General features: G+C 40.7%; 3 protein-coding genes and 1 pseudogene across 4 annotated transcripts in view; 3 read left to right on the forward strand and 1 right to left on the reverse strand.

Moving 5' to 3' along the window:
• IGHMBP2 (immunoglobulin mu DNA binding protein 2) overlaps window positions 1–245 on the reverse strand; it is a 110,420-nt gene extending 110,175 nt beyond the window's left edge. The window contains exon 1 of one of the 2 annotated variants that reach the window (XM_061609917.1): window positions 1–245. In XM_061609917.1, the coding sequence (XP_061465901.1) occupies window positions 1–83 (83 nt within the window). In that variant the 5' untranslated portion in view covers window positions 84–245. The other variant, XM_061609916.1, reaches the window with a different exon arrangement.
• MRPL21 (mitochondrial ribosomal protein L21) lies at window positions 202–27,368 on the forward strand. The gene is made up of 7 exons (XM_061609918.1): window positions 202–336; window positions 6,857–6,917; window positions 17,496–17,581; window positions 20,514–20,677; window positions 22,543–22,595; window positions 26,628–26,731; window positions 27,203–27,368. Exons 1-7 carry the CDS (start codon window positions 276–278, stop codon window positions 27,265–27,267), a joined length of 594 nt encoding a protein of 197 aa, XP_061465902.1. The 5' UTR covers window positions 202–275; the 3' UTR covers window positions 27,268–27,368.
• Window positions 7,210–13,231, forward strand: LOC133378265 (E3 ubiquitin-protein ligase RNF4-like). The gene is made up of 2 exons (XM_061613072.1): window positions 7,210–7,352; window positions 9,469–13,231. Exon 2 carries the CDS (start codon window positions 9,731–9,733, stop codon window positions 10,559–10,561), a length of 831 nt encoding a protein of 276 aa, XP_061469056.1. The 5' UTR covers window positions 7,210–7,352; window positions 9,469–9,730; the 3' UTR covers window positions 10,562–13,231.
• Window positions 24,758–24,866, forward strand: LOC133378540 (5S ribosomal RNA; annotated as a pseudogene).
• Window positions 27,369–27,529: the final 161 nt, after the last annotated feature.

The following is a 27,529-nucleotide window of genomic DNA, read 5'->3' on the forward strand; positions in this document are numbered from 1 at the left end:
CTGGCTTCCGCAATCTCGGCCTCTCTTTCCTCCTTTAGCAGCTCCACCTGCCGAGACACAAAATCCTGAACCAGCGTCGCCATCGTGGTAATCTCCGGTAGACGTACAGAAGGATCATGAGAGGGGACAGATAACAAACTCCAAGAAGAGGCAGAACAGCTCCTTAAAGCCGGGCTTCTGTTTCCCGCCAGCTTGGTGAGTCGCTGCTCCTGTCCCCCCGGAGCTGTATTTCCGGTTCCGTTGGGGTTGCAAGGCAAAAGCAAGAGCTGGCGGTGATGGCCGTAGCATCTGTAATTGCTCTTCGGTGCCTGTTAAGCCGACCGGGAGCGTGGGCAGGTGAGACGCTGGTTGGTTTTACACCGTTTCCTTCTAGCTACAGTTTGGGGATTGTAATCTATTGTAAGAGATGAGTTTTTTTCCTCTTGCTTACCTCTTCCTATTCTTTCACTGCTGTGCTTCTGAAGTGCGTTAAATTTCCTCTCTAACGCGTAGCTCCCCTTTCTATACCAAGGTTTCTCATATTCTACTCCAATTGCTTACACTGATTACTTTTAAGTTGTAGCTTGTGCCTTGTGTTAGAAGGAATCATCCTAACCTTTGTCATTTCTTAAGCCTTTTTACGTTACCAAAGTACTTCTGTTCTTAGTCCTCGCTTCTTTCTAACCTCACTGTGTATAGTGCGTCTGCAGACATTCTCTAGTGTATGTTTAACCTGTATTTTTATGTTGTGTTTGAGTGGTGGTAAGACTTCATCATTCCTCTCAACAGCAGCGTAATTCCTGTTCTGTAAAGCAGATAATGGGGGGATATGGTTTTTAAGGAACAAAGTAAGTTAATTAATCCTTGTCTGTCTGTGAATAGCAGTAATTCAAAAGGTTATCGATTTTATATCTCACTCTAGCCTGGTTGTTTAAAAACTTGCCATTTTGTGCTCCACTGAAATTATTATTATTTACATATTGAAAAATAAGAGGCCTTGAGTTATAAAACTAAAATTAATGGGGGGAAATTGGTTTTATTTTTAAAATATTTAATAATTTTCTTAAAATGTAAAGGAATCAAATTCTGTAAATAAAACTGCCCTTTTAATACAAATTACAGGAAAAGAATTAAAATATTAATACTTAAAAAATTATTGCTAAAATCGAAGAATATATTTTACACAGTACTGCTTCAACTATTTTGCTTTTTTGGTGTTTTTGAGGAAATGTCTAACAAGTAAAAGTATTCAGGCAGGCCTTTGGGATGGGCTAGATTTTACCATTATCGCTTTTAGATTTTAATGTTATTGTATTGGTGTGTTATTTTGTTCATTTTGTATGTCGCCCAGAGTGGCTGGATGGCCAACCAGATGGGCGACTAAGAAATCCAATAAATAAATAATTAAATGGAAATGGAAGGCTCTAGGATTTAGCCATAGAAAACTGAACATAGAGAAGGCTGTGGCAGAACAACTGCAAGTGTTTCTGGATTGCAGTAATTATCTGGATCTGGATTCATTCTGGGTTCAGACCTTGGTCACCCTGACAGATGACCTTTATTAAGAGATGAATGGGGGAATGCAACCCTATTACTCTTACTCAAACTCTTTGTGGCTTTTGATACTGTTAACTATGTTATGCTCCTGGACAGACTATTCAGGATGGTTATTGGAGGAACTGTATTACAATGGTTTCGTCCTTACTGGTGTGGTCAAGTCCAGAGGGGGGAGGGGTTCTTTGGCCCCCTACCACTTGTGCTGTGCAGTTCTGCAGGGCACTATTTTGTCTGCAGTGATACTTAACATCTACATGAGGCCATTGCATACAGTCATTAGGAGTTTGGAAGAATGGTGTCATTAGTATGCTGAGACTCACAGCTCCATTTTTCTATCACATCTGAATCAAGAGTAACTGTGCAAGCCCTACACCAGTGCCTGAATGCAGTGGTGGGCTGGATGAGGGCCATTAATCCTGCAAAGGAGTCTGTTGTGGGTAGTTTGTTCCTGTGTCAAGTAGATAGACCAATTGCCTGTTCTGGCCAAGATTACAGCCCCTGTGAAGGAGCAGGTACATAGTTTGTGGGTACTCCTGGATACATCTTTGTCATTAGAAACCCAAGCGACCTCCTGGCTTTTTACCATCTTTGTCTGGTATGCCAGTTACGGCCATATATGGATCAGGATAGTATGGCCACTGTAGTCCATGTATTGATAACCTGAAGACTGACTTATTACAATACACTATATGTAGGGTTGCCTTTGGACCTGGTCCAGAAGCTCTGCCTAGTGCAGAATGTCATGGCAAGACAGTTGATGGTGGCAGATGGCTGACATCATGTGACACATCTGCAAAACATGTGTACTGGCTGCCCATTCGCTACTGGCCCTGATTCAAGGTTTTTTGTATTAATATACAAAGCCCTGAACCACTTGGATCCAGAATATCGTAAGGACCGCCTGAGCCCTTATATCCCAGCTTAAATCACTGAGATCATCTAGAGGAGCGCACTTAGTTGCCCCTTGTGTTTTAGAAGCTGTCTGGCTTCAACCAGAAGTCAGGTATTTATTGTCACTAATCCTGTGCTGTGGAACACTCTTCTAGCCAGAGATTCAGTAGGCATCCTTGCTGCTAACTTTCAGATGTCTCTTGAAGACGTTTTTATGCAGACAGTTTTAAGTTTTTAAAGACAATCCAGTTATTTTTTTGATTATTTTGTGTTGTATCTTAAGCTTTCTGGTATATGTATATATTATTGTACACTACCTTGATATTTTGTCAGTCAACAATATATACATACTTTTAGAAGTGAAAAATACACTTATTTTTCCTTTTTAGATGAGCTGTTCTGAACTTTGCAGTTTAGCAACCTCCTTCATTGCCAGATATACTTTCCAAAATAGCTGTTTTTCAAGTTGCTACATATCTTAGGGACAAATCTTTGGGTAGAACTTAGCCTCTCTCCACCTACTGAGAGGGAATGTTTTGGCTATGACTAAAATGTGTTCATCACGCTTTTATGGAAACTGGAAGTAAATGTATTAATCAATAGTCTGCAACCTGGATGAGATTACAAGGTTGGTGTAATTGGAATCAGCCTTGTAGCAAGATCTCAGTCAACTCTGTGTTCACTATAGGTTTCAACAGTGCTGAGTGCTGGTTTGCTTTTGGTGGCTATGAAGTAGGACTGGGAAATCTGTGGTCCTCCAGGTGTTGCTGGACTCCCAATGCTCATCAATCCCAGCCAGCAATGCCAATAGTCAGGAATGTTGAGAGTTGCAGTCCGCCAACATCTGAAGGGCCACATTTCCCATCCCTGCTACAAAGGACTTCTCTGCGATATATTCAATTGTTCTGGTGACAGTCAAAATTCTTGTCATTCTAATAGTGCTTTCAAGCCCTTTCAAACTAGTATTACTTTGGTACCATATAGATAATAGGCCAATAAGCATTTATCTGAATTTGCTATTTCAGCACGCTTTGGCTGTTAAAGGGCATTTTTTCCCATATTGCTGTCCTTTCCCCACTAGCCCCAGAAGTAATGCAACCTAATTAATTTATTATAGGTATTTTTATGCTCCCATTCAACCATATTCTCAGGATGGTTTACAAGAATGAATGAAATTATAAAAATGCCAATCCAAACAAAATCTAATAAACTAAGAGGTCACAAGTTCACAAAAGCAGCATAAAATTATTATTAGAATTTATTAGCCTCCCTTCATCCAGGGATCCCAGGGCGGATTACAACAATTTTAAAACACATAATTAAAACAGTTAAAAATAACCTTAAAAAATCACAGAAAATAGGGCGGGTTCTAAAAAATATACATCTCCAGTGTCAAAGGCCAGTTTAAAGAGGTGCATATTCAGCATATGCCAAAGGTTGTACAGTGAAGTTGCCAGACACACCTTCATTGTCCAAGTTAAACCAAGAGTCCTTCAAGGTAAACCACGGTATCCAGCTTCTCTTACTTCTCGGGTCATAACAATTGGGTAAAAGCCACTGGCCTAGAAAATGCCACAACATTTAAGACCTCTAAAGCTTATGTAGTTCACCTTAAGTACTGCCATCTGTTCAGTTTCCCCTTCCTCCTACATCTGTTGAAGGTATCCCACCTACAATCCAATTCCCTCCTGCCTGTTTCTACTATCGTATGCATCTCTACAATGTTATCTAGCCTCATACCTGCACACCTGGCACCAGCACCCAGATTATGACAGGGCAAAGCTGGGGTCCATATCCCTTTGAGGGCCCACCACTGCTGATGTCAGCCTCTTTTTAGCTCCACTCTCCCCCCTTTTCTTTACACCCTAGCCCTTCTCTTAGAGCAGCAGGCTGTGCACCACTGCCCAGCCCTCCTGTTGCTTGCTGTGGCACTGCTGCCCATCCCGCTGCCCCCTTGTAAGCATGGAGAGGAGACAGTGAAGTGGTGGTGGGTTGAACCCTCTCAGATCTGGGGCTGGTCCTGTACGGGAGCAATGTATTCCAGCTTGCAGCTGAACATAAGGCTTCAGTCTAGTTAAATTTTGCAGGGGTGTTGCACTTAAACATGCATGCTAGTGGATTCAGACTTGGCATAAAGAAATGGAAGAGGATGGAAAATAGGCTGATTGGTTAAAATTAAATTCAAATCTGCCCAGTATTGCTCTATGCAATAATGTATTAGTTCTGTCTATGTTTCTGAAGCTATCTGAATATATCTGAATAACTGGAGCAAAAGTGTTAATTTTGTAAATTTGTAAAATTTTCCCATTTTATTTATTCTGAATATAGTATAACAATTAAGCCCAAAGTATAGGCTAACTATCTTGTACCAGCTCTTTAAGGCTACAGTCTGAAGCATACCTGGCCTGGAAGTTCTACTGAAATCAGAGCAAGCTTTAGATAAGCAAGATTAGGATTGTGTTTTTAAACCTGTAATCTGTTCCCCTAAAGTGATTCCAGTGTTTCTGTAAGAGTAAGTTCAGCAAGGAACTGCTGGAAGGAAGGAAGGGGTATAAATAAAATAATAAATAAATAAATAAGAGCTTCTTGAATTACCTTGTGCGCTTTATGGATAGTGACAAGATTCATAAGAATTCTTACACTACAAACAAACAAAAGCTGCTGGCTATGAAATGTACTGATGAATAACTGTTTGGTAGGTACACCATCAAAACGAGCAGCCAGAAGTCCATAAACATGCTCACCAGTGGTTTTATTCTGGCAACTTGCAAGGAAGGAAAGATTACTATATATTCCACTGCAAGAATAATGTCTCTTCTGAAAGCTACTGCAAACACAGGAAAGCAGAGGGTGCCTCCTTCAAAATGGTGCCAGACTACATCTTCTGCTGGGATGCAGCATTAATGTAATGGGTTTGAGGGGAGGGGCTGTGTGTTCGTAGGTGCAGAAACACATAGCTGCTGCTCCCATGTCAAAACTCCTTCACTGGGTAGCAGGCAGAAGAGGGGAAATGCTGAACTTTGCTGATTAGTAGAGGCAGTGGGTGGGATCTGGAAAGCCCACTGTGTGAATTGATTCAGTGGAGTCCATTATTTCCCCTTCCAGCTGCAGCCCTCTCCCCCCATGTTCCATCCCATGCTCTACTAGAGGGTCCAATCAACCCTCAGGAGCAGTTTGTCCAAGAGCAAAAGGGGTTACAGCTGAAAGGAGGAGCCGTGAGATCTTGTAGTGTGAATGGAATCGTTTGTGTTTCTCTCAGTCTTCTGGCTGGCTACCAAGCAGAGTCAAAATTTCTGGAACTTTATTTCCAAGTAATAGGATTTTAGATCATCAAGAAGGAAAAAACTCTGATAGTCAGAACAGCTGAGGTTTGGATTTTTTCTGCCTGTAATCAAATGTAAAATGTGCTGATTATACTACAGTTACTTTCAGGACTGTGAAAGTCTAATCTTGTGCAGAGCTGGGGGTGCCCAAGTCCTTTTGACTTCAATGATCTTAGGTGTGCAAAGTCTTCCTAGGATCGCACTGTTAACTAACTGCTTGAGCCCCAAAGGCTAGAACTAGAAGGAAAGGGCCCCAGGGTTTCCCTAAAGAAACTGCCTGAAGTAACTTCCCTAGTTAATAGTCCATGTTTTCATGTTCAGGTTGTGCAGATTGTCTTTTCCTTGCACGGAAAGTCAATCTGGTGTTGTGACTGCAAAAAGATGATTAAATTAATAAGCCGTTAGGAATACCGTCTTCCAAAATGGATTTTCACTAATCTTGGCATTAATTTGGTCAAGTTTATGATCATCATTTTTCACTCTGTTGTCATTATTTCTGCTGCTTGTTGTCTGCAGTAGAAGGAATTACATTAAAACTATTTTTAACTTTATATTTTTCAGCTTGCTCAATCCAGAGAAGCTAACACTGGATTGTTAAAGCCAAGCCCACAAGGTGGTGGTGACCTTGAGTGTCTTCAAACCAAGTCCCAGGATATGGCCTAAAGGCACATAAGAACGCTATCTTGCTAAAACTAATCAGGTCTGTGTCTAGTGAGTGTCTGAATGAGGGGGCTGCCTGTGGACCACATGTACACCACCTTGAATTTCTGTGACAGAAGAAAGATGTGATATAAATGTAATCAAATAAATAAATCTCTGCAAGATTTCATTAAGCCCATCTCCCTTTCACCAAGTCTTTAAGGACTGCAGGGGCCTTTTCATGCTTGGTAGACTATTAATATTTTTGCTGTTAAGACAAAATCAATTTTGAAGACATTAAAGAAAGGTATAGTAATCAGTATTACATACCCACCCAATCTCTTTCTTGACACTACAGCCATTCCCACTAATCCTGGACTTGGCACAGCTTCGTCGCTTATCAAAACAGGGTCCAAGTATACTAGTGTGACTCCTTTGTTTCTAATTCCCTTGTCTTTCTCTTTTAGCCTCTACATTGTGGTCTGCAACTCGAAGTCAAAGTTCACAAAGGACCTCATCAAAGCAAAGGTAAGATCAGTTTTTGGCAGAATATGTTTTCTTTCACCTCTAGAATCCCAATCTTACTTTATTTTTTCTGTTACATTTATTTAGAGCATTTTTACTCTGCTGTTTAAAAGGCTTCCAGAGCTGCGTACAGATATCATTAATAAGACAGTCCCTACCCTCAAGTTTGCAATCTAAAATGTATACGTTTGTTTTTAAATGTAAGTCACTAGGAGACCTTTTAGGTAACGAGTGTCTATTAAGTCTAATAAATATTAGATAAAACATCAAACGAAAGAGAATTTGGAGGGAAGGGGGGGAAGCAAACTCCGACACTAGTTCTTCTAATAACCAGCTGGAATGGAAAGAGTTCAAGGAGAAGAGGAGCCAAACATTGTTGCTGTCTCAGATGAAACTGTGGAGTGGCCCTTGTGATGATCCTGTATTAGTGTAAATAGGGTAAGTGCTATTTGTTTAGAAGATACATGGTAAGTGGAGTGAAAGAGGAGGGGGAGTGAATGGGCAGTAGAATGCTGGATGATTGGCTGAATGTTTAAAATGGCTGACAGTATAAAAGGAAGAATGTCAGGTAAATCTGGGTGGATGTGGTGTGGATGTGAGGTGGACGTTGGTGGACTTGAGAGGGTTGTTTTGGTGGGTTTTGAGAGGAGAGGGTGGAGTTCGGATTAATACTAAGACCAGTACCTCAGGAATAGATGTAACCATATGCTTAAGTGCCTTTTAAAGAAATCTTGTTATCTTTGTTATTTAATAAATATATTTGGTTTACCAAAGGCCAGATCCTTGGCTGGGGTTTCACAGACCAGAAGGGAGGGTAAGGTAAATACCAAGGCTGAAGGATAACAAATGGTGGCAGCGGAGAAGGGTAGAATAACACCACAAGCAGTCTGAGTAAATCAAAGGGATTGGGACAGCTTTAGCACTCAGTCACAGAAGTAACCAGATAGAGAGACTCAGGCAGAGTCTCTGGGACTACTGGTTATAGGACGTGACTGGTGGTGCTGCCTAGCAGGGGGATCTGTTGAGATCTGTACTAGAGCAGGGAGAGAAACCATATAAAAGGACAGTCCGGACTGGTGGAGTCCCTGGTGGTGCCTAGAGACAGGCAGTAACCACGAGCAGGTAGGAACCTGACAGGGAGAGCCAGGGAAGTGCGTCACAGCCCTCTTTCTCTCTTTTTCTCTGTTGTAACCTGATAGAATGTTGTTGCAAGAAAACAGGGAAGGGAAAGGCCTGATGGAGTTGGCTTCTCTGTAGAGTGGATAGCTGGAGGCTTCAGCAGAGGTTCCCTTCGCTCCTTCTGGTTTAAAAACAGATTCACCATATTAGGCCCAGGGCCCTACGAGGGCAATACAGGCATACCCCGCTTAACGTCGCTTCACTTAATGTCGCCTCGCTATAACGTACATGCTCCATATGCCTGTATTTCTCCAGAAACGCTTCGCAGCAGCAGAGGCTTTAGCATGTGGGGGTGGAAATAAACTCGATCACACCACCGCAAATCAGCTGGGAGGTGTGATCGTGATCAGTTGGGAGGCGCAGCAGCGCAGCAGCAGAGGATTTAGAGCGCGGGAGTGGAAATAGACGCGATCGCACCACTGCAAATCAGCTGGGAGGTGCGATCGCGATCAGCTGAGAGGCGTGGCAGTGCAGCAGCAGAGGCTTGAGCGCGGGGCTTTGAGGCTCCGCATGAAGGAGAGGTAAAAAAAGTTTTAAAAGGTAGTGCTTCATTTTAAGGACATTTTCGGTTTACGTACTCGCTCTGGTCCCATTGAGTACGTTAATGCGAGGTATTCCTGTACTATACTGTGAGGTGATTGAGAGTGCAACTTCACAAGCGCCTCTTGTGCATCCATGTCAATGGTACCCTGGGACTGGTTGAATACGTTTCCCAAAACCTTCCTTTTGGGGACCCATTTCCCATCAAACTCAGGCTCTTTGGGAAATAAGTTACATGTTTCCTATTCCGCCAGGCCTATAGGGAGTTGGACATCTTATGGCTCTCTTGAGTCTGTTCTTAATCCCCATTTTATTCTTTGTTACTTAGCTGTTTAATTGTGTTACTGTTTTTTTTAACTTTTTTGTGCTTATTGGTGGTGGCGTATTTACCTGTTCTTGCAGTTGTTGAGAGTCGCTATAGGAGTCCCATGTGCAAAAAGGTAGAATAGAGCTACACAGAACAAGATAGAGGGACTATGATTTGCAAGGTTTGGAAGTATAGGTTAAATGCATCGGATACCTGGAAATGTTTCTTGCAAGGGCAGTAGGAGGTGGCCACTAGGAGAAGCAACTCAAAGGCAAGATAGTTTAATATTCCCCAGCAGCCTCAGCCCTGGTTCTTTTTGGACAAGAGGCATTCTTAAGTCTTCTGTGAATTCTTCCCTTCACCTGTTTCGCCTTTATTTGCATAAAGATGACTATCAAAGGTAGGGAAAGATATTCCACCTTTTAATTATGCTTATTGTTTTAGCTGTCCTCTTGGCTGAAAAATAGAAAATTGATGTTTGTGTGCTGGCCCCTCAGCCTAATCGTGTTTCTTCCCACTTTAATGCAGTTCTAAAGAGTAACACGAAACACACCCTAACTCTTCAAGAATTTAAATTTGCTCCCAGCTTCATGGTACTTGGTGCAAAAGAGGAAACTCCAACAAGTTACAGTGCTCAAAAGTGCCGCCAATTTCATAACATTGTTTTAGAGCGTGTTCATGATCATCATCAAGTTGCAGAATTGGTTGGCAACTAGACAGTGAACAGCATTTGGCGATAAGGGGGAAAGCAAGTACTCTGCAACCTGTGTCTCTCCCATTCCGGTGTGCCATGAGTTCAGCCAATGCAAAACGTGATGGAACCAAGTGCCGGAAAAACAAGAGGGACACTGGTCTCATCCCAGCAAGACCTCATAGTGATTTAGGCAAGATGGTGGTGGGAGCTGCTTCTGAACCCAGAATCCTCCCCCCCTTCTTGCTGTCCACTTCCTCCATGGCTTTGCCTTTACATGCTGCAACTGCTGGCTCCTCTCCTAATGCAGGGCCCAGTTTTCTGGAACCAACTGCTCCTTTGAGTGATAGGAAAGAAACTGAGCAGGAAGCCATTCAGAGAGTGCATTGTGGAGATAAGACTCATTCTATGCAAACTCGGAGGCAAAGTAGAATGGCAGCTTCAGCTGCAGAAGTAGACCCAGTCGGTCTTGATGATGGAAGTGTTGACAAGGAAATCATTGACCTTACCTGTGAATCTTCAGAACCTGTAGTCATTGATCTTACACATAATGATTCTGTTGTGTTTGTTGGGAATGGACAGTGGCAAAATCAAGAGTTAAGAAGCCAACCATTGTCTGACAGCTGTATATTAAGTAGTGGTGGTGATGGCAGCAGACATACAGAGAGTGAGGTGCTTGTCGCCAGTAAGCTGCCCAGAGAATTGGGAGAGGAAGGATTTGCAAGCTCAAGGTCCTTGGGCATTGTGAGTTGTCCAATTTGCATGGAGAGCTATGCAGAGATTGTCCATGGTGGGCGGCTCATAGTATCAACAAAATGTGGCCGCATTTTCTGTAGTCAATGCCTCCGTGACTCTCTTAGGCATGCTAGCTCCTGCCCAACTTGTAGGAAAAAACTCAGTCAAAAACAGTATCATCCAATTTATATATGAAGACATGGATGCTCCTGAGAACAATCTAAGGTGGGATTTCATGGGTCCTGCAGCTTGTTCTTTAACAAACATCCCTGATATTTCCCACTATTTTGTAAAGATGCCTCTTTTCAGTTCTTACAGTTCGGTTACTGCATTGAGGAAAGGCTGGTATAGAGTGAACTTCTCTTCAGGCCGTTATACCCGTGATGATGCAACCAGAGGCAACAAGCTGTTGGAGAAACTGCAGCTTTCTGTGTGCATTTTACCTTGTAAAAACCTAAACCGAACCACTCACCGATGAAAGTCTGTTCCATCTACTTGTTATGTAGTGGGAAATACCCCTTTGTGTTGATGTAGCCCACATAAAAATGCCTGATCTCACAAATAGGCCACAATGTATAAAATACTACAGTTCATATTAACTTCACATGCATAAATGTTTTATAGCAATTGACTTTTGCAATAAAAGCTCCTCTCTTTAATACATAATTAAAATTCCCTACAACCATAATGCTGTGAATACCTTTTCCTATCCAGACATGTGTTTTATAGGGGAAGGCCTGCTTCATACATGGAATCAAATACATACAGACTCCACAAGCTAAGCCATGTGTGTGAAGCACATCCTCAAATCGATATGGGTATATTTCCCAGAAAACGTAAAAATTGGACCTCCTGTTATAAAGGTGAACGAGTTGTAGTGACAGACTTTTCTCAGCCCTGTTAAGTATTTATAGCAGAGTTATGAATAACTGAGATGTTAAAACTTGTTAAGGCAATTAGGCTTATTGGAACAGCAGCTAAAATTTTAAGTTGCTAACCCTTAACTGATAGGGCTGCTCTTAAATGTATGTAATCCAGTCTTCAGTTGGTAGAAAACACAGGGTATCTAGATAATTGGATGCCTATAAGGTATCTGGGCTGCTGTGAGTCTCATAATATATTGAAACTTGACCCATTACTGCTTGGGGTGTGTTCACAGGGCCATGGTTATGCCTCTAATTCAGCACTGTATTGAGGATATGAAAAAATGGGAATCCAAGCCCTGTATCCAAGCTGCACACCCAATGCTAGTCCTGCACACAACCTTTCAGCCATGTGGAATGGTAAGGACAGCCATGGATGGAATGGTCTCCTTGAACATGGGCTGTGGAGATGAAATACTCTGTGCAAATTCATCTGATGCTACCAAAATCTATATTCATCCTCCAGCTTTTGGAAGGCGGTTAAGTAGACTACTAAGTGGAATATTTTAACATTCATTCATTGCTAGAATCACAGCTTCTGTTCTGCTTGCTGTTCACTCTTAGTGAAGAACAAACTACACTTTGTGTCGTGTATACCGCATACTACCTATGGAAAGAGTTACAGAATATATCTTTTGATACCTCTTATTTGGGTTATAATGAGAGAAACTGAATTTCTTTACAGCATCCTAAATGTGCACAAAACTGTGGGGATGCAGCAATTGCTACTGTTGCCCTATGCTGTATGAAATCTATCTCAAAAGAGCCCAGTACTTCACTAATCAAGTCTTCAGAAGCTTTAGCAAAATTAGGTGTTATGGTCAGAGCACAGCCTCTTGAATCTTTGCAGTGAAAGGCAAACCAGTTTTAGGGGTGGGGGAATTGTCTAGTGGCAACTGAAAAGCTATACCAAAGTTAGAGAAATAGAAACAGTAACAAAAATGGCATCTGCTTAATGTTTAAGGCTGGCTGTACTTTGCTCTGGGTAGCATTTGCCATGTGACACCACAACAAGGATATGGTAATATTTAGCCAGTATGTCAGACTTCATAATTGCCCTATTAATATGGATCATTGCATACTCTTGTTTAAAAAGAGACTGAACACCTTCCCCATGGCACTGCATTATTACTTTCTTAGTATATAAATAAAACTGTATGGTAGCTTTATGCTAATAAAACATAGAATGGTCAACAGAATTCTGTGCTAGTTTTTGTGAGCTCTGCCACTTCTCAGGGACAATTGGTGCCACAGACTTCTGAATAGAATGTACCTGCATTTAAAAGGGGGGGGGAGAAACCATCTGACATTTTATCAGGGCAAATATTGGCTTAACCAGTAATGAGGAAGTAGGTTTTATAAAGGACTATCTGACCTTTTATTTCTGTTTTTATTCATTAATGTATATATAATTCATGTTTGGGGATTTTCCTCTGTATTTGTACTGGAATATTTGGTAGGCAATGACATTTTTTGCTTCAGATGAGAAAGGTCAAATAATTTAGTATTTCTATTAAGAAAAGGTCAAATAATTTATCTCCTCCTAAACATGGGATTGGTGGTATTTTTTCGTGCATGCAGATATATATGTGCAGGCGATCCCTCTTAGCATTGTATAAGAGGATTGTTATCAGTGCAATACAGGACCAAAATTGTTCGGTTAACCATTGTAAAAGTTTATTATGTAAGTATGGATGGTTGTTTTAAGAAAAAAGTTTGTTTGAAACAATTTTAAGAAAATTGTGTTTAATTGTTTAAAAAAACATGTAAATACATGCCTATACAGTGCATAGTTATGAAATGACATTTGTCCCCACTGTTTTAATATATTATAGCCCCTGATGAAGGCCTGTGATTACAGGCTGAAACGCGTTGGGCTTCTTTGAAAAATATTCTGCAATAAAACCAGTTTGGGCTTTTTTGAAAAAAATCTCGCAATAAAACCAGTTTTCTATAAAATACTTCAGCATTCTGGTCTTTGACCCCCTTTTTCTACATATCGAATTGGATGCTCACCACTCTTTATCTGCTGAGTATTCTAATGGTCTATTTTTTTAAGGGCATGGCAATAAAATGATGCTACTCTAATCTCTTTCAAATATTAACAATTTCTTTAGCGTTGCTTTCTTTGCTCACCACTCCCCTTTTATTTTATTGCTTTCTTTTTCTTTTTGACGATAGGATGTACCTTAATGGAAAACTGCTCAAAACCCAGTAGTGGTTCCTCAGTAGGGAGACTGATCTTGTTTCATACTTAGGGTTATTATTAGCAGATGAAATCATTTCTTCAAATTTCTTAATTGGTGTTATTCTCTACCATCTCTAGCAAATAAGAATTTGCATAGGTGAGTTCCTGACACCTTGTGAATTCTGAACCTTTTGATCAAAAGAACCAGACAGTACATTTCCAAAGTTTTTAAGGAACTACTTCTTAATATGGAGATGTAGGTTTCTACAGTTTGTGCAAACCTGGAGGAATCCACTCTCACTGACAGAATACTGATGGGTGACAAAGAATGCATCTTTGAGCTTACGTTCATCAGTTTTATGTCAGCGGAATAGGGTCTCTTGCCTGTCATTGCACCTCCAGAAAATGTGTGCTGTCAAAAGCTGACACTATATAGGAATTTTTAACATTTCTTATAGGTAAGCTAAAGTACAGATAGTTGCTGGAAAAACCAATTCAGCTTTTAAACTGACAGCCAGGTGTCTACTTAGTTTGAGCAGTTATTATTTATTCAGTACCTGCCCTTCAGCATGAGGTTGCAGGGTGGGTAAAAAGTCAATCATTACAATCAAGAAAATATGAATTTTGGTTTTTTGGAGTGAGCATCCTTGGAGAAAATTATTGTGCTATCAGAGAAGTGCAGCATTCTTTCTTGGGGGGGTGACAGAGAATCTCTTATAAGTGCAGTCTGCAAGGTTCATGTGGGGATCTTATAGAGAAAGGAAGAGGTGTATGAAAATATGTGGAAGATGTCTAATCTTTGGACTTCACTGCACGAACCTTATAAAGTATTGGGTAAGGCAACAGTTTCTCAATTCTGCCTTCAAAAGCCAGCACACAACTGTTTACAGAGCGTTCCTCAGCCAGTTCCACAAACGGTTTTATATTCATTGCCCGATCCCCATCAAAAAGTCAGGAGATAGTGCCGGCTGCCCTGGATCTTATCTTCCTCTACTTACTTGCTCCCTTCTTGCCTTAATCAATTTAAGAAAAGCACAACAGCTCTCTGTTCAAAGGTGGTGTTTAGCTACTGTACCTTGCATTCTCTTGATTAATCTAGTTTACTCTTCCACATAAACAAAAAGCAAATCGCTTTGAATCTTAAATAAAAATTCCATCAGGATTCCCATAGGGCTAGGTGACCAATTTTGAAAGGCTTAGCCTAAACCTTGCAGATCTTTTTGTTTGCCTAGAAAAACGTTGTTGAACTCTCTTAATTTTGGTGAACACAAGGATGTGCTTTGTATCGGGTATGCAGTAGTCTATGCATTCACACGTAAAAATAAGCCAAACTTTCTGCCTTATTGTGAATGAGCAACATGCTTATGCACACTGCTCAATTACTCCGACTTTGCTCCTGTCCTTGCACAAGTAGGATAAACAAACCTGGAAGCTTTGGCGTCCTGTAATACCGGAAGCAGGGGATTGTGGCTTGTTGCTCCTTAACAAGCAACAACAAACTGTGTGGAAGCAGGCGCTAGTAATTTGTGCCTGCTATCTGGGCGGAAGAAGGGCTCTCAAATGTGTTGCAGGATCACTTCATGCTGGCTTGTAGTCTCTACTCCATCTCCCTGCACTTCAGTACTTTTTGTCTCTCTCCCCGCCTCCGTCCCCCGGCATTCCAGTTTTCTCTTAGTCCTTATGAGCATGAGAAAATGCATTTGCAAATTACCTTAATTTATCCCCAGTACAAAATTTGAGCTATGGGATCACATTATTTGAAGAAAACATTTAGCTCCAAATTTTGCTCCTTTTCCATTTAGTGGAGGTCTTTTTCTCCCAGCGAACGCTTGCAAACAAAACTCTGACAGAGGGCCTGCCTGTTTCCTTTCCCTTCCTGCTTCTGAATAGGCCTATCCTTTTCAAATATGGAGTGAATTTCTAGTCCAGTTAAGAGCTGCTTATCCCTTTTTTGGGGGTGTGAACTTAGCCTTGTTCCATGAGGTGGGGAATGGACTTTGCCCTTTGCTTGTGCCAATGATGTGTTCATCTTTCCTTTTTCTGGGCTTTTCCTTGCAAGTGCTATTCTGTTGGAGGGCAGTGAGAACTGGGAGCAGTGGCTGTCTCCTTGGAGGAAATTTATTTGCTTCATTTCCGAAGCTGATTGCAAAATAAGACAAAGCATTTCCAGTGTGCAGCTAGGCTGTCTTTTCCAAGGACTACAGTTTTCAACAGCTCTGCAAAATGTCTGCTGCTTCTATAATAGCAACATTTAGTTGGATATTAGCATCCTGGGGCAGCTGCTCTTTAGTCTCCCCAATGAAGCTGGAATGGAGAGTAAATAATAAATTGGGGATCTGGTGCCAGCATGTGCCTTCCCATAGCAAACACCAGGTTCTCTGCCGCAGGAGGAAACCTGTGTTATCGCTATAAACATCTGTGAACATCCTACAATAAAGCTAGTGTAGGTGAAGAGACAGCATTCTTTCAGAACAAAGCTTTTTGAAACCTGTGAATGAAACCTGTTTAATTTTATGAAAATTAGTTAGATCCGTCTTCAGTGTTGTCTGTGCTGTAATTCTTTTAGTATGTTTCAGCTAGTAATAGCTAGGCAAGCTGTTGGTTTTCTTAGCCCAGGAATACATCCTCTGACTGTTGTTTTTTAAGGCCATACTTGGATGTTTTTCAACAGAGATGCTAGGGACTGAAGCTGAGATATCCAGTCTGCAAACCATGTGCTTTACCACTGAAATATTGTCCCTCCCCATTAATAATTCTGGTTCTAATTATCCAGCAGTCATGTTTCCTTTGTAATCAGAAGTTCTAGTAATACTTTTGTATCATGAAATAGGTTCACCATTAGCGGGGCAAGGCCTGTTAAATTAGCTCTTACCAAAGTGAGATGAGGTTACTCTGTAGCATCTATAAAAGTTCTTGTTCCACACTGTGGTGGCTGGTCCCCATTGGGATTGGTGGGGCAGAAAGAAGTGAGCCCAACACTAGGTGGAGCCAGAGCCAATGCCAGGCAGAGCCATCTAATTCTAGTTTTGTCTGCATCCTCCTCTCTGCTGAGTTCTACAAGGGCAACATTGAGTCTATGGAAAAGGAAGCTGGTGGGCAGTGCAGCTCTCTGGACTGATTGTAAGTAAGAAAGCAGGCAGGAGAGAGCTGGAGTTGACCAGATTTGGTGGGGCAGTGCCCCATTCACCCAAAAGACCACCCCCTACTGGTTCTAAGTCTCCAATATAAACATAGCAGTGATTTCTGATCGTTTGCAAAGCACCTGGCTTACATTAGCGTCTTTCCCAGTTCTCTTTGCATGGACGTATGCCACATTCTCTACCTCAGACATAACAAGAGCCCTGCTGGAGAAGGCCAAAGGCCTATCTGCACCAGCGTTCTGTTCTCATAGTGGCCAACCAGATGTGTATGGGAAGCCTAGAAGTAAAACATGAGTGCAGTAGCACTTTCCTCTATGTGTTCTGTGTTCAAAAGTTCTGCACAGCCAAAAATTTGCCATCGGTGCCATTTCTAATTCTAGTTTTAAGAAGGAAATGCAAACTTTGGGTCTCCATACCCCAGGTCTCACTTACATCATTGTGGTCTCTTATACCCAGCTTCTCTATCACTTGGGACTCCATAAGGTGTTCTTGCTGGATCTGTAGAGAAGAGTTTTCTGAATCTATTTGGCTGAACTCCTCTCACTGATCCCTGACATGTGGCAGCAACATAAAACTCGCTAGATGGACAGAAAATGAAAGTCTATTTCATATAAAAATTCAGTAACAGGAAAGATCATATCCCTAGTTATGGATTGCACTGTTAGAAAGCTATGAAGGAAAACATTTTGAAAAACAGATAAGGATACAGAAGATGTTAAGGACTCTCTGACTAAGTTTGCTTTCCAGGTTTTGGTTTATTGTTTCTAGGATAAAGCTTTTTTCTTTCTTATTTAAGGACAATAATTGTAAATCCCTGTATTATAGGCTTGTGTGCTTGGCTATTACATTTATAAAAACAGATTCTTGTTATTTCACAGACTTTGTCCAAAAACATCCTTGTCTGATCCTCCGTGGCCTGAAATCAAGCTACCTGACCCCCTAGAAGAAGCAAATCATCACAAAGGTGAATAGATGTAGCTGCTCAAAAGCAAAGGATATGGCTGTACCATTTTGCTGTATTTGTTTTCTTTCATTTTGATTTCTGATTATCCACATTTATTTCTGCTTTATGTCTTCATAGTGTGCAGGTGCACAACGAGCATGAGCATAGGAAAAATAGGAGCAAGTGACACAGTAGGGGACAAAGGAACAGGAAGCTGCCTTATACCAAGTCAGAGAATCGGTCCGTCTAGCTCAGTAATGCCTACACTTAGCCCTACCTGGAGATGCCAGGGATTGAACCTGGGTTCTCCTGCATGCAAAGCATGTGCTCTGCCACTGAGCCACAGCCCTTGCCACAAACTTAGCTGACAGTAATTTTAAGCATGAAGCAGGAGTTCCTTTTTACAAGCAAACGGATTTATATGTAGCTGTACCAACTTGTTCCTTAAATGCAGCATGAACACTTCCAAGTAAGCTTGTGAAGGGTCCAGTTTGTTATATCAAATGACAGACAGCATTGTCTTCATGACGGCTGTCTAGTCATCCCTAGAAATATTGTAGGAAAGCTCGTACTTCATACATAGCAGTACATTTCCTCAGATAAAACCCAGACGTAGACAGACTACCTGGGATGATGTGTAGATTGCCTGAGATATGGTCTGGAATACTTTTTGTGTGATAAATGTATGTGGTGATGGTTACCCTAAGACTGTGATCATTTAGCATCCAGGATCAAGTAGCTCTCCAGTTGGTTCTTCTCCTTCATCAGTAGAAGACAAATCTGATCTTGTGTTTCAGATTGCAGAAAAATGCTCATGAGGGTGCTTAGGGAATTTTTGACATTTTTAGCTAAGCAATTTAGAAATGCAATAGCACAAGGATTCTTAAACTTGTTCATAATTACCTTCCCAAATGCTGCAATCCTAGGCACATTTACCTGGGAGCATGTCCTATTGAACACAGAACGATTTACTTCTGAATGAACATTCATAGGATTCTGCTGTTGGTCAGAAAAATATTACTTAAGCATTCCCAAGTAGCAAAGACAGACTACTTTTCTAGTATTTAATGGTGTTCACTCTCCCAAGCCTGGGAACCAAGATCAGATCAAAGGAGGAGATAGAACTCAGGGGAGGTTCTATGGGACAGAGTAATATGGCCATAGCTCAGGTGTGCAGCATTTGCTGAAGGTGCATGATCCTGGTTCGGTCCAGTAGCTTTTTCAGTTAAAGCATCTTTGGCCCCCACTCTTCTCTCCTTCCAGTAGCAAGCTGGGAGGAAGGGAAATAGTTTTATTGATTAAGCATTTTTGAAGGAAGGAATATTACTGCAGCCTTATTCTAACAGTTTTGTTTTAAATTAATTAGTTGTATTTTTATTTTATTTAAGCTAATTTCTTGTTAGCCATCATGGATACTTTTAGTAAAAGGTGGTGTGTGTGGGTGTATCACAAATAAAACTGCTCCAAGAAGGCTCTGCCTGGGCGCTTGGAGAATCACTGACTGCCAGAGTGAACATCGGTGAACAAGAAGTAGATCTAGGCCATTGGTCTGCTTCTGAATGAGGCAGTGCTGTATATTCTTAAAATGAGTACAGCTTCCTTGACAATACAGCAAATAAGGAATGTTTCTACTGATCAGTTTCCTAATTGTGATGGCTGTGTTCTGCCATTTTCTGTAAGAAATTATTATAGAGAGTGAATGAAAGTATAGAGAACAGTGGGGGGGAATGATCTAGACTGGTGACGGATGAGGAGATCAATCTAATTAGTTTGTTATGATCTGGTGGCATTTCTAGACAGTCCATCTTAAGGGAATGCAGCCAGAAGAGCATCATAGTCGTATGTCATTTTATGAAGATCAATTCATTCAGACCAGCTTCATTTCTTTTCCTTGTACATCTTATAAAGTCATTTTAGTAATTTAATCAGGTGGCAACTTAGCTGGAGCTGTGCCAAGAATCAGAAAGACTCTCTTACCACAAAACAGGGGTAACCAACATGGTGCCCTCCAGATATTGTGAGATACAACATTCCTGACCATTGGTCATGCTTGTTAGGGATGATGGCAGTTGGAGTTCAAAAGGTACCACATTGTCTACCCCTGCTGTAAAGCATTAGTTTTTTTTAATATGTTGTCCAAGCCAAAGAAACATTCTGACTCTAATGGGTATGAAAGAGATCAAGTATTCTTTATTTCTAATTAACAAGAACGGACGTCATTTTCTTTTCTTATCCCTTATGAATATCTGAGGATTGACACAAAGTGTATAGGAAAGAAATTGACAATCAGCTGAGCTAATAACAGAAACAATGAATGGAACCACAGGTCTGGTTGTAAGTTTAGAAACATTTGTGTTGACTTGATGTTGGCTTTAAAGTCTTGAGTCAGTTGAATAAGGTTTAGGGATTGCTAATTGATCCACAGAACAAGTCTGCAAAATAATTTACTCTGGTCTCTGGAGTCCTTGTCAAATTTTAGTCGAGGTGCGATGCGGTTTTTGAAAACTTTGGGTGCATGATGAGAGATTTCACACTTTCATCTTGCATTTCTATTTGCTTTGGTTTGATAAGTAATGTGTGCTTAAAAACATGTACTCCATGACTATGAAGTTCCTCACATGTGGGCAGCAATGAACATTTTAAAGCATAACCATCAAGGAAGAGGGCATCATAATAAAATGTTTGGCCCTGGAACTGTTTGTTGGAGACCAGACTGGCCACTGAGTATACGAGAAGCACCCATCCTTAGTTTAACTTGAGCTAATCTTCAAAAGAGCTCACCACAGCTTATGCCGTAGAATCAGTTTTTGTAGTGGTTGGACAATGAGAAATCTGGCATGAATATTATGCCACTGTGAAAGAACTATTTGTTTTATCAGAGGCATATCCACACTTAAATCCATACAATCAGTTCTCGCCTCATTTATTCACTAATTTATCCATTTTCATCCAGAGATTGTTCAAAAAGTGAATGAACTAATTGCCACTGGACAATATGGAAGACTGTTTGCAGTTGTTCATTTTGCCAGCAGACAGTGGAAAGTAACCAGTGAAGATTTGATTTTAATTGATAATGACATACCTGCTGAATGTGGAGACAGAATCCGCATGGAAAAGGTAAGCTTTATAGTACTAATTATTTTATCCTCATATATAAATTAGATATGTTTCATTAGTGTGCAGATTTTTTTTAGAGAGTGAATCTCCTGTATTATTAGATGAATGTTGGAACCAATTTTAAACGTCACAAGAATGTTTGGAGTGGTTCACACAGCAATGCCAACATTCTGTACCTTATATATGGGTGTGTTTTATGTTTTAACATTGTAAACCACCCTGATATATTATATGGCAGTATAGCAATACTTTGATAAATATAAAAATAAGCCATTTCTCTGTTCTCTCACACTAGTAGATTGTGTGAACAAACAGATCCTGACCCATACTGTGTAATTGCAACCATGAAATGTCTAGACTCCATAAAGTAGTTAATGTTTTGGGAGAACATACTTGTCTTGTTCCTCTCCTGTTAATGTTTTGATTCGTACTTCCATTGAATCTTATCCAAGCCAGTTTGCTCTAATATTTTGCTGTTTTTTGGAAATAAGCATGCTTCCCATGCATTGGCATCTTGGAAAGACATGGAAAACAGAATTTCAGATTCAGAATTGCTAATAACCAGAAATAAATTTATGATGGTACTAGAAGATCTTTTTTATAAAAAGTACTTTGGGCAATGGTATCATCTTGTTATTCTATATGATTAATGCTGCTAAAGTGCTGCTATGGAAAGAGAGTAAGTGTGTTCCTTCCGTACTCACTGAAAGGAGATGCTGGAATTCTCATTAATAGAAGAACTTCCTTAATTCCAGAAAAGAATTCTAGCCACAAATACCAACCTTGATTCATCTGAACTTTGATTTTAATTTCAGCATGCTTTGGAGGTGGGGAAAAACAAAGATACTGGGAACTTTCATGTAGACTAGAGGGGTTCATTTGCCTAATTCAAACCGAATCAGTCAATGTCATTCTTAGATATTACTCTCAATCATACTACCGAATAGCATCTCTTAAGATTTCTGTGTTGCTGTCCAGATACAGCATACTTACATGTTCACATATGCATCTGCTCTGACTTGTGTTAAGTGAGGCTGGCATGGGAATCATGGGGATATGCTACAGTATCTAACCTAATCCACCTTTAGTACTAAAACAATCTGGTTAATCAAGACATAGATAAAATACCACAAAATGAAGTTGTTTAGTTCATTAACGTCTGTATTCTAGTAAAGTGCCTCTTTATGGAATAATTTAGCAAGGGAAGGAGGTTTCCCACAAATCTATTTCTCTGATTTCATTTCAGAGAGGCATCCCTGGGGACTGTGCTCCTGTCAGCCACATCCTTATGTGAAACAGATGAGGTGTTTGCAAGAAGCTGACAGCTGGGAGTGCAGAAATTTAGCGCAGAGTGAAAAAGTCAGGCTTTCATGTTCAAGCTTCTAGGAAATCCTGACAACTATCCTGGCAGGATTTAGCACCAGACCATAACTTAAGAAGCTCCCAATTATCAACTGTGTGCAACTACTTAGAGATGTGAGCACATTGCATTTAACATAATATTCAAATTGTCTGCATTAGGGTGCTACCTGTTTTCCTGAGGTTTCAGTTTAGACTGCTCTGAACCCCCATAGATACTGCAAATCTGTGAGTTTTCATTGTTGGAACCACCACTAGAAGACTTTGCCTTTGTCTTTTGCAATATGTAGAGATTCCTACAGTAGCTAAAGAAATAACTTCATGTGTGAAAACAGATTTATTGCCTCACTCTGAGTGTGTATTATCTTTATTTATTCAGCTGTAAGCTGTGCATAGAAAACCTACATCTAGATTTAAACATAATTTTCCCCAAGTACCATGACAAAATTCTGATGATATTATTACAGTCATGTGATGTTTGATGTGAATAATTTAATCTTGTCCAGGTATTGCTTGTTGCAGCAGATGACTTTACCCTTCTGGGGAAACCACTTCTCGGGTAAGGCATAATTTGGAATAATTGTATCTTGAAGTCAGTTGCCACCTTTTATTGAAATGTTTTCAAGACAAGTGCACTGTGTCGAAAACAGCACAAAAGTCCATAGGAAGGTACATCTACTGATAACTCAAACGTGACAGAAGGAAGGATGTACCGAAAAAAAGAGACAATTACGCACATAACAGTGTCCCTCTCAGATAGTCCTAGGAATAATAACCACAAGCTGAAAGAGTGCAGGGTTGCACTTGAAAGCAAAGTGTGTGAGAGAGAAAGCATCCAGCCAGAGCTACTCCTGCTACTGAGAGCAGATTGAAGACAATTTTAGACTGTGAAGGCTCAGTATCAGGGGGAACAGGCTTAGGGGTGAAATGCAGGATTGATACCTTCAACTTTGACACCTATGCCTTGACTTTGCTACGTGATTGTGTGGGGGTTGTCTCTGTGAATAGCATTTCTTGTCAGGGAGGGGGACACAATTGTCAGTTATTTAGGGCAGCTGTGACACATGGTATTCCCTCACCCAATGATTTTGGGTTCTCTTACTTATGGCAAAAGCAATCCCATTAAATATTTGACAGGCATAATCTCTGTTCTCTTTTCAGTGCCTACTGAAGCTCTTCCTCTTTCAATAAGCCTTTTAAGTAGAGACCTTATCCCAGTCTGTGTCTGTGTTGGAATTACCTTTTTAGATGTTTTTAAAGCTTTTTAAAAAGATGTTTTTATGTTTGAAAAGATGCTTTGTTTTAATGTATTTTTAAAGTCTTTTGTTTTTAAGATGTTTTAAAGTGTTTTCATTTGTTGCCCTGAGCTCCTTCTAGGAGGAAAGGCAGGATATAAATTTAATAAATAAATAAATAAACAGCTCCAACACAGTTGTTTCTGGGACCCAGTCTGTGATGTGCAAAAACAAGAGATCTGACACAAAGAGAACACATAGCCTTCATGTCTGTCTTTTTTGCCTTCTACTACACCAGCCTTCCTCACCCTTGGATTCCCATATGTTAGACTACAACTCCCCTCAGCATGGCCAGTGGACAGGGATCATGGGAACATCCAACGTCAGGGAAGGCTTCTCTGTACAATGATTCATCATCTTCTGGAATAATCCACAGTGAATTTACTCTATGCTTGTAACTCTGTACTTGGTCTAGTTTGGAGGATGGCAGTGGGTAGGGCTGGTAGACATATGATCCTCCCTTTGGGAAAGGGGAGGGAAGGGATTGGTATGGCATTGACTTCATGGCAAATAAAAGTATCCTTAATGTGTTGGAAGAATTTCCGATTATGCAAGTGTATTTTACTCAGTTGCTTCAGATGTAAATGACCTCTGTACTTATACTGTTCCTCCTCCCTCCTGCAGACAGAGTTTGAGTGGCCAACAGTATTTCATATTATTATTATTTCAAGTTTGTTATAAAAATCTGACCCAAATGAGCTGCCCAAAGTAAAATTTGTTATGTGCATGCATGTACATATCTACCTAGATCAAGGCAGAACTTTTTTATCTTAGGGTGGGCGTGGCTTGCTTTTATAATCCACGGTCCACTTTCTCTGATAGCCAGCCCACCAAGGACTACATGCCAACAGGGAGTGTGGCCAAAACATACATGCATCTCTCTTTCACACACACACTCATAGGCATTGTGAGGAGGTGTCGGATCCTTTTTATTTTTGAGGTATCTGAAGGTGTTTTGCACCCCAAAATGCCCAAAGCAATTAGCAAGGACTCTGAAGTGAAACAATCAGAAAACATGTGGATTTTTAATTATTATTCATTATTTTAAAAGGTCAGTTTTGGGGATGGGGAACCCAGAAATAGCAAGGACTGTAGTTAAGAGGAGTGGGCAGAAAATAGCCTTTGGAGCCACATGGAAATATTTGAGGGCTAGGTGCGGGTTAGCCACCTGTTTTAGGCTTTCACTTAAAAGCACTAATAAAAAAAGAAAATGTGTTGCCTGCTGCTTTGGTATGCGCTAAAAGTTAACAGAGCACATCACACTTCAGGTGGTATAAGCTAATATTTGCTCAGAGTTCTTCCCTGCTGCCAACCCCATGGAGCCATAAGGCTGAATTCACACTAAAGATCTTTTGTTGGAGGTGAGGGAGTGGGAAGACTAGAATATGGGGGGAATCACTATATTCTAATTTAGTAATTATTCCCCGCCTATGGCCATACTACCCTGATCACTCCCAATCTCAGAAGCTAAGCAGGGTCAGGCCTGGTTAGTACTTGGATGGGAGACTGCCTGGGAATACCAGGTGCCATAGGCTCAGAGGAAGGCAATGGTCAATCACCTCTGAATACCTCTTACCATGAAAACCCTATGAACATATCCAAGAAAAGATTCATAGGGTCGCCATAAGTCATTAATTGACTTGAAGGCATATAACAACAAATTATTCCCTAAACATTCCCTCTCAGATTTGTGGTAACCTTTTCTACATTATAGACCACAATTTTCACTCCTATTTTGAGGATGAGGACTATAGGCTAACAGCGTGATCCTAACCATATCTACTCAGAAGTAAGTCCAGTTGGTCTCACCCAGGTGAATAGGGTTAAGTGCAGCCTAAGACTGCAATCCTATGCCTCCTTATCAGAGAGTTAGCCCATTGATCTCAAACAGACTTAACTCTGAGTAGACATGGTTAGGATTGCATTGTAAGGCTGCAATCCTAAAATTGTTTAGTAGGAAGCAAGCCCCATTGAATACAGTAGGGGTTAGTTCTGAGTTTAGGCTCATGGAGTCCAATCTTATGGTCCTATTCTTGAGTAGATTTGTTCAGAAATGTTGTTTGAATGGCTGTTGTATGGCAACCAGGAGGCTCCCCTGTCTGAGATGGCAATTCTGCAAACAATTTTATTGGAGAGCCAGCATGGTGTAGTGGTTACAGTATTGGGCGAAGACTGGGGAGACTCAAGTTAAGATCTTCAATCAGGATACATAAATAAATAAATAAATAAATAAGGTGTGGAGGCTGGGAAGAATGCATAGTGTGTAACACATTGTCCTCCATAAACCCAAGATTACATCATCTGTTCCCTAACTCCAGTTATCTTGTTATTGCTTATTTCAATTAGAACACATTTTTCCTGACATTCACCTGGCTTCATCGATTGGTGTATTTAAATACCTCATAAAAACTTAACATCTTTACACTGAGATTTTCTATTGATCCAACAGTTTCCTTCTGCTTCCTTTCCCTTATGTGTCTTGTGTACTTAGATTGTAAGCCTCAGAGCCAGGTCTGTGTCTTATGTTTCTTTTGTGTAACGTGGCTAAATAGTTCAGGACCAGATTATTTGAAGGATCACCTATACCCATGCAAACCTGCCCAGGCCTTGAGATCAACCTTGGAGGCCCGGCTCTCTGGCCCACCATTAAGTGGTATCAGATTGGTGAATACCAAGAACAGGATCTTTTTAGTGGTGCCCCTCAATTGTGGAATTCCTTCTCCTGGGAGGTGCACATCATCTCTACTTTGATTTCCGTCAAGTGGACTTTTAAATACTTTTATTCATTCAGCTTTTTAGTGAAGATTTCACTGGCTTGATTTTTTTGCTTCTGCTGTTTTTCAATTTTAATGACTTCTTCAAGAAAACATTTTGATATATTGTTTTTTCATCTGTTTAAGCCACCTTGTGAGAGTCCTCCCTGAAAGGCAGGCTTTACAAGCCCTCATACCATCATGAGGTCACAGCATGATGGTGGGGGCAAGGCAAGCCAGCAAGGCATACGGCAGCTGCAGCCTGGGCCTTAGCAGGAAGCCGAGAGGCTGGGCAGGAGGCCAGTGGTGGTGGCAGCAGCCTGGAGGCCGGGCAGGAGGCTGTGTGGCAGATTTGGTGACCCGTGGGGGCAGGGGGGTTGGCAACCCATGGGGGGACAGGGGAAGGTAGAGGAGCCCCTAGTATTTACTAAATAGATAATTTTTAGGCACTCTAGAAAATTCTTATTTCACTTTATAAGAAAGCATAGATATTGATGAGAATGAAATGTAAAACACCTTGTTTGTCTTTTCTTTACTATAAAGGAAGGATCTTGTCCGTGTGGAGGCTACTGTTATTGAGAAGACCGAATCCTGGCCAAGAATACGTATGATATTCCTTCGAAAGCGTCGCTTCCAGAGAAAAAAGAGTAAGATGAACCCTCAGAATGCAGAATGGTGTAATGACACTTAAGCTGGTGTTTTGTCTGAAACGAAGGAGCACTGTGACCTGTGTCCATAGGAAAGATGACCAGGATGGTGCTCCATCAGCTGTGACGAAAGTGAATCCCTTTCCTTTTGCTCATGAATAATTTCCAGTTTAGCTTTCATGATAATATAATAAAGTGTGGCTGTAGTCTTCCATCAGCTTCAAATTTTGCCTATGAATACAAAAACGTTAACAAGCAGAAACAACATCTTTAGGCTTGTCTTGATTAGCATGCTAATAAGGAACAAATGATAGCTTGTTATACGTTATTAGTACCATTGAAGCCTGAATAGATTTGACTGTTCTTCCCCTTGATCAGGATCACAGTATTATTTGGCCATTTGTGTTAACATATTTAGGTAATTCAATTCTAAAGCTGTGCTCTGATCTGTATTTTTCCATTCTCTTTCAGTTTTGATTCAGCCTCAAACTGTTCTCCGGATAAACACCATTGAAATTGCTCCTGTTCTGTCATGATGAATTGTTGAGCTCGATTTGTTGTTGTAGCTTTAGGGCAATATGCAAACTGAAAATGTTTCAGCCGCATTTTGTTACTGTCAATAAAAAAAATAATCTAGTATTATTGTTCAAATATTTCTAACTTGATGTTGATGATTGTGAAACTACTGTCTTAACAAAATTGGTGATTAAGGAATGATTGACAATATTTCCCCATCCCCCAGTCTGTATTTGTGGAAGAATAATGTAGAAAATACTGCACAAAGTGTAACCCCATCAA

Source organism: Rhineura floridana, chromosome 2 (genome assembly GCF_030035675.1).
Source record: "Rhineura floridana isolate rRhiFlo1 chromosome 2, rRhiFlo1.hap2, whole genome shotgun sequence".
Taxonomy (NCBI): domain Eukaryota; kingdom Metazoa; phylum Chordata; class Lepidosauria; order Squamata; family Rhineuridae; genus Rhineura; species Rhineura floridana.

Excerpts from the sequence above, each read along its gene's own strand:
- LOC133378265 (XM_061613072.1), top strand. The coding sequence starts at position 9,731 with ATGAGTTCAGCCAATGCAAAACGTGATGGAACCAAGTGCCGGAAAAAC.
- MRPL21 (XM_061609918.1), top strand. The coding sequence starts at position 276 with ATGGCCGTAGCATCTGTAATTGCTCTTCGGTGCCTGTTAAGCCGACCG. Across the intron at positions 337-6,856 it reads CCGACCGGGAGCGTGGGCAG|CCTCTACATTGTGGTCTGCA; the intron begins GTGAGACGCTGG and ends TTTCTCTTTTAG. Across the intron at positions 17,582-20,513 it reads AGAAGCAAATCATCACAAAG|AGATTGTTCAAAAAGTGAAT; the intron begins GTGAATAGATGT and ends ATTTTCATCCAG.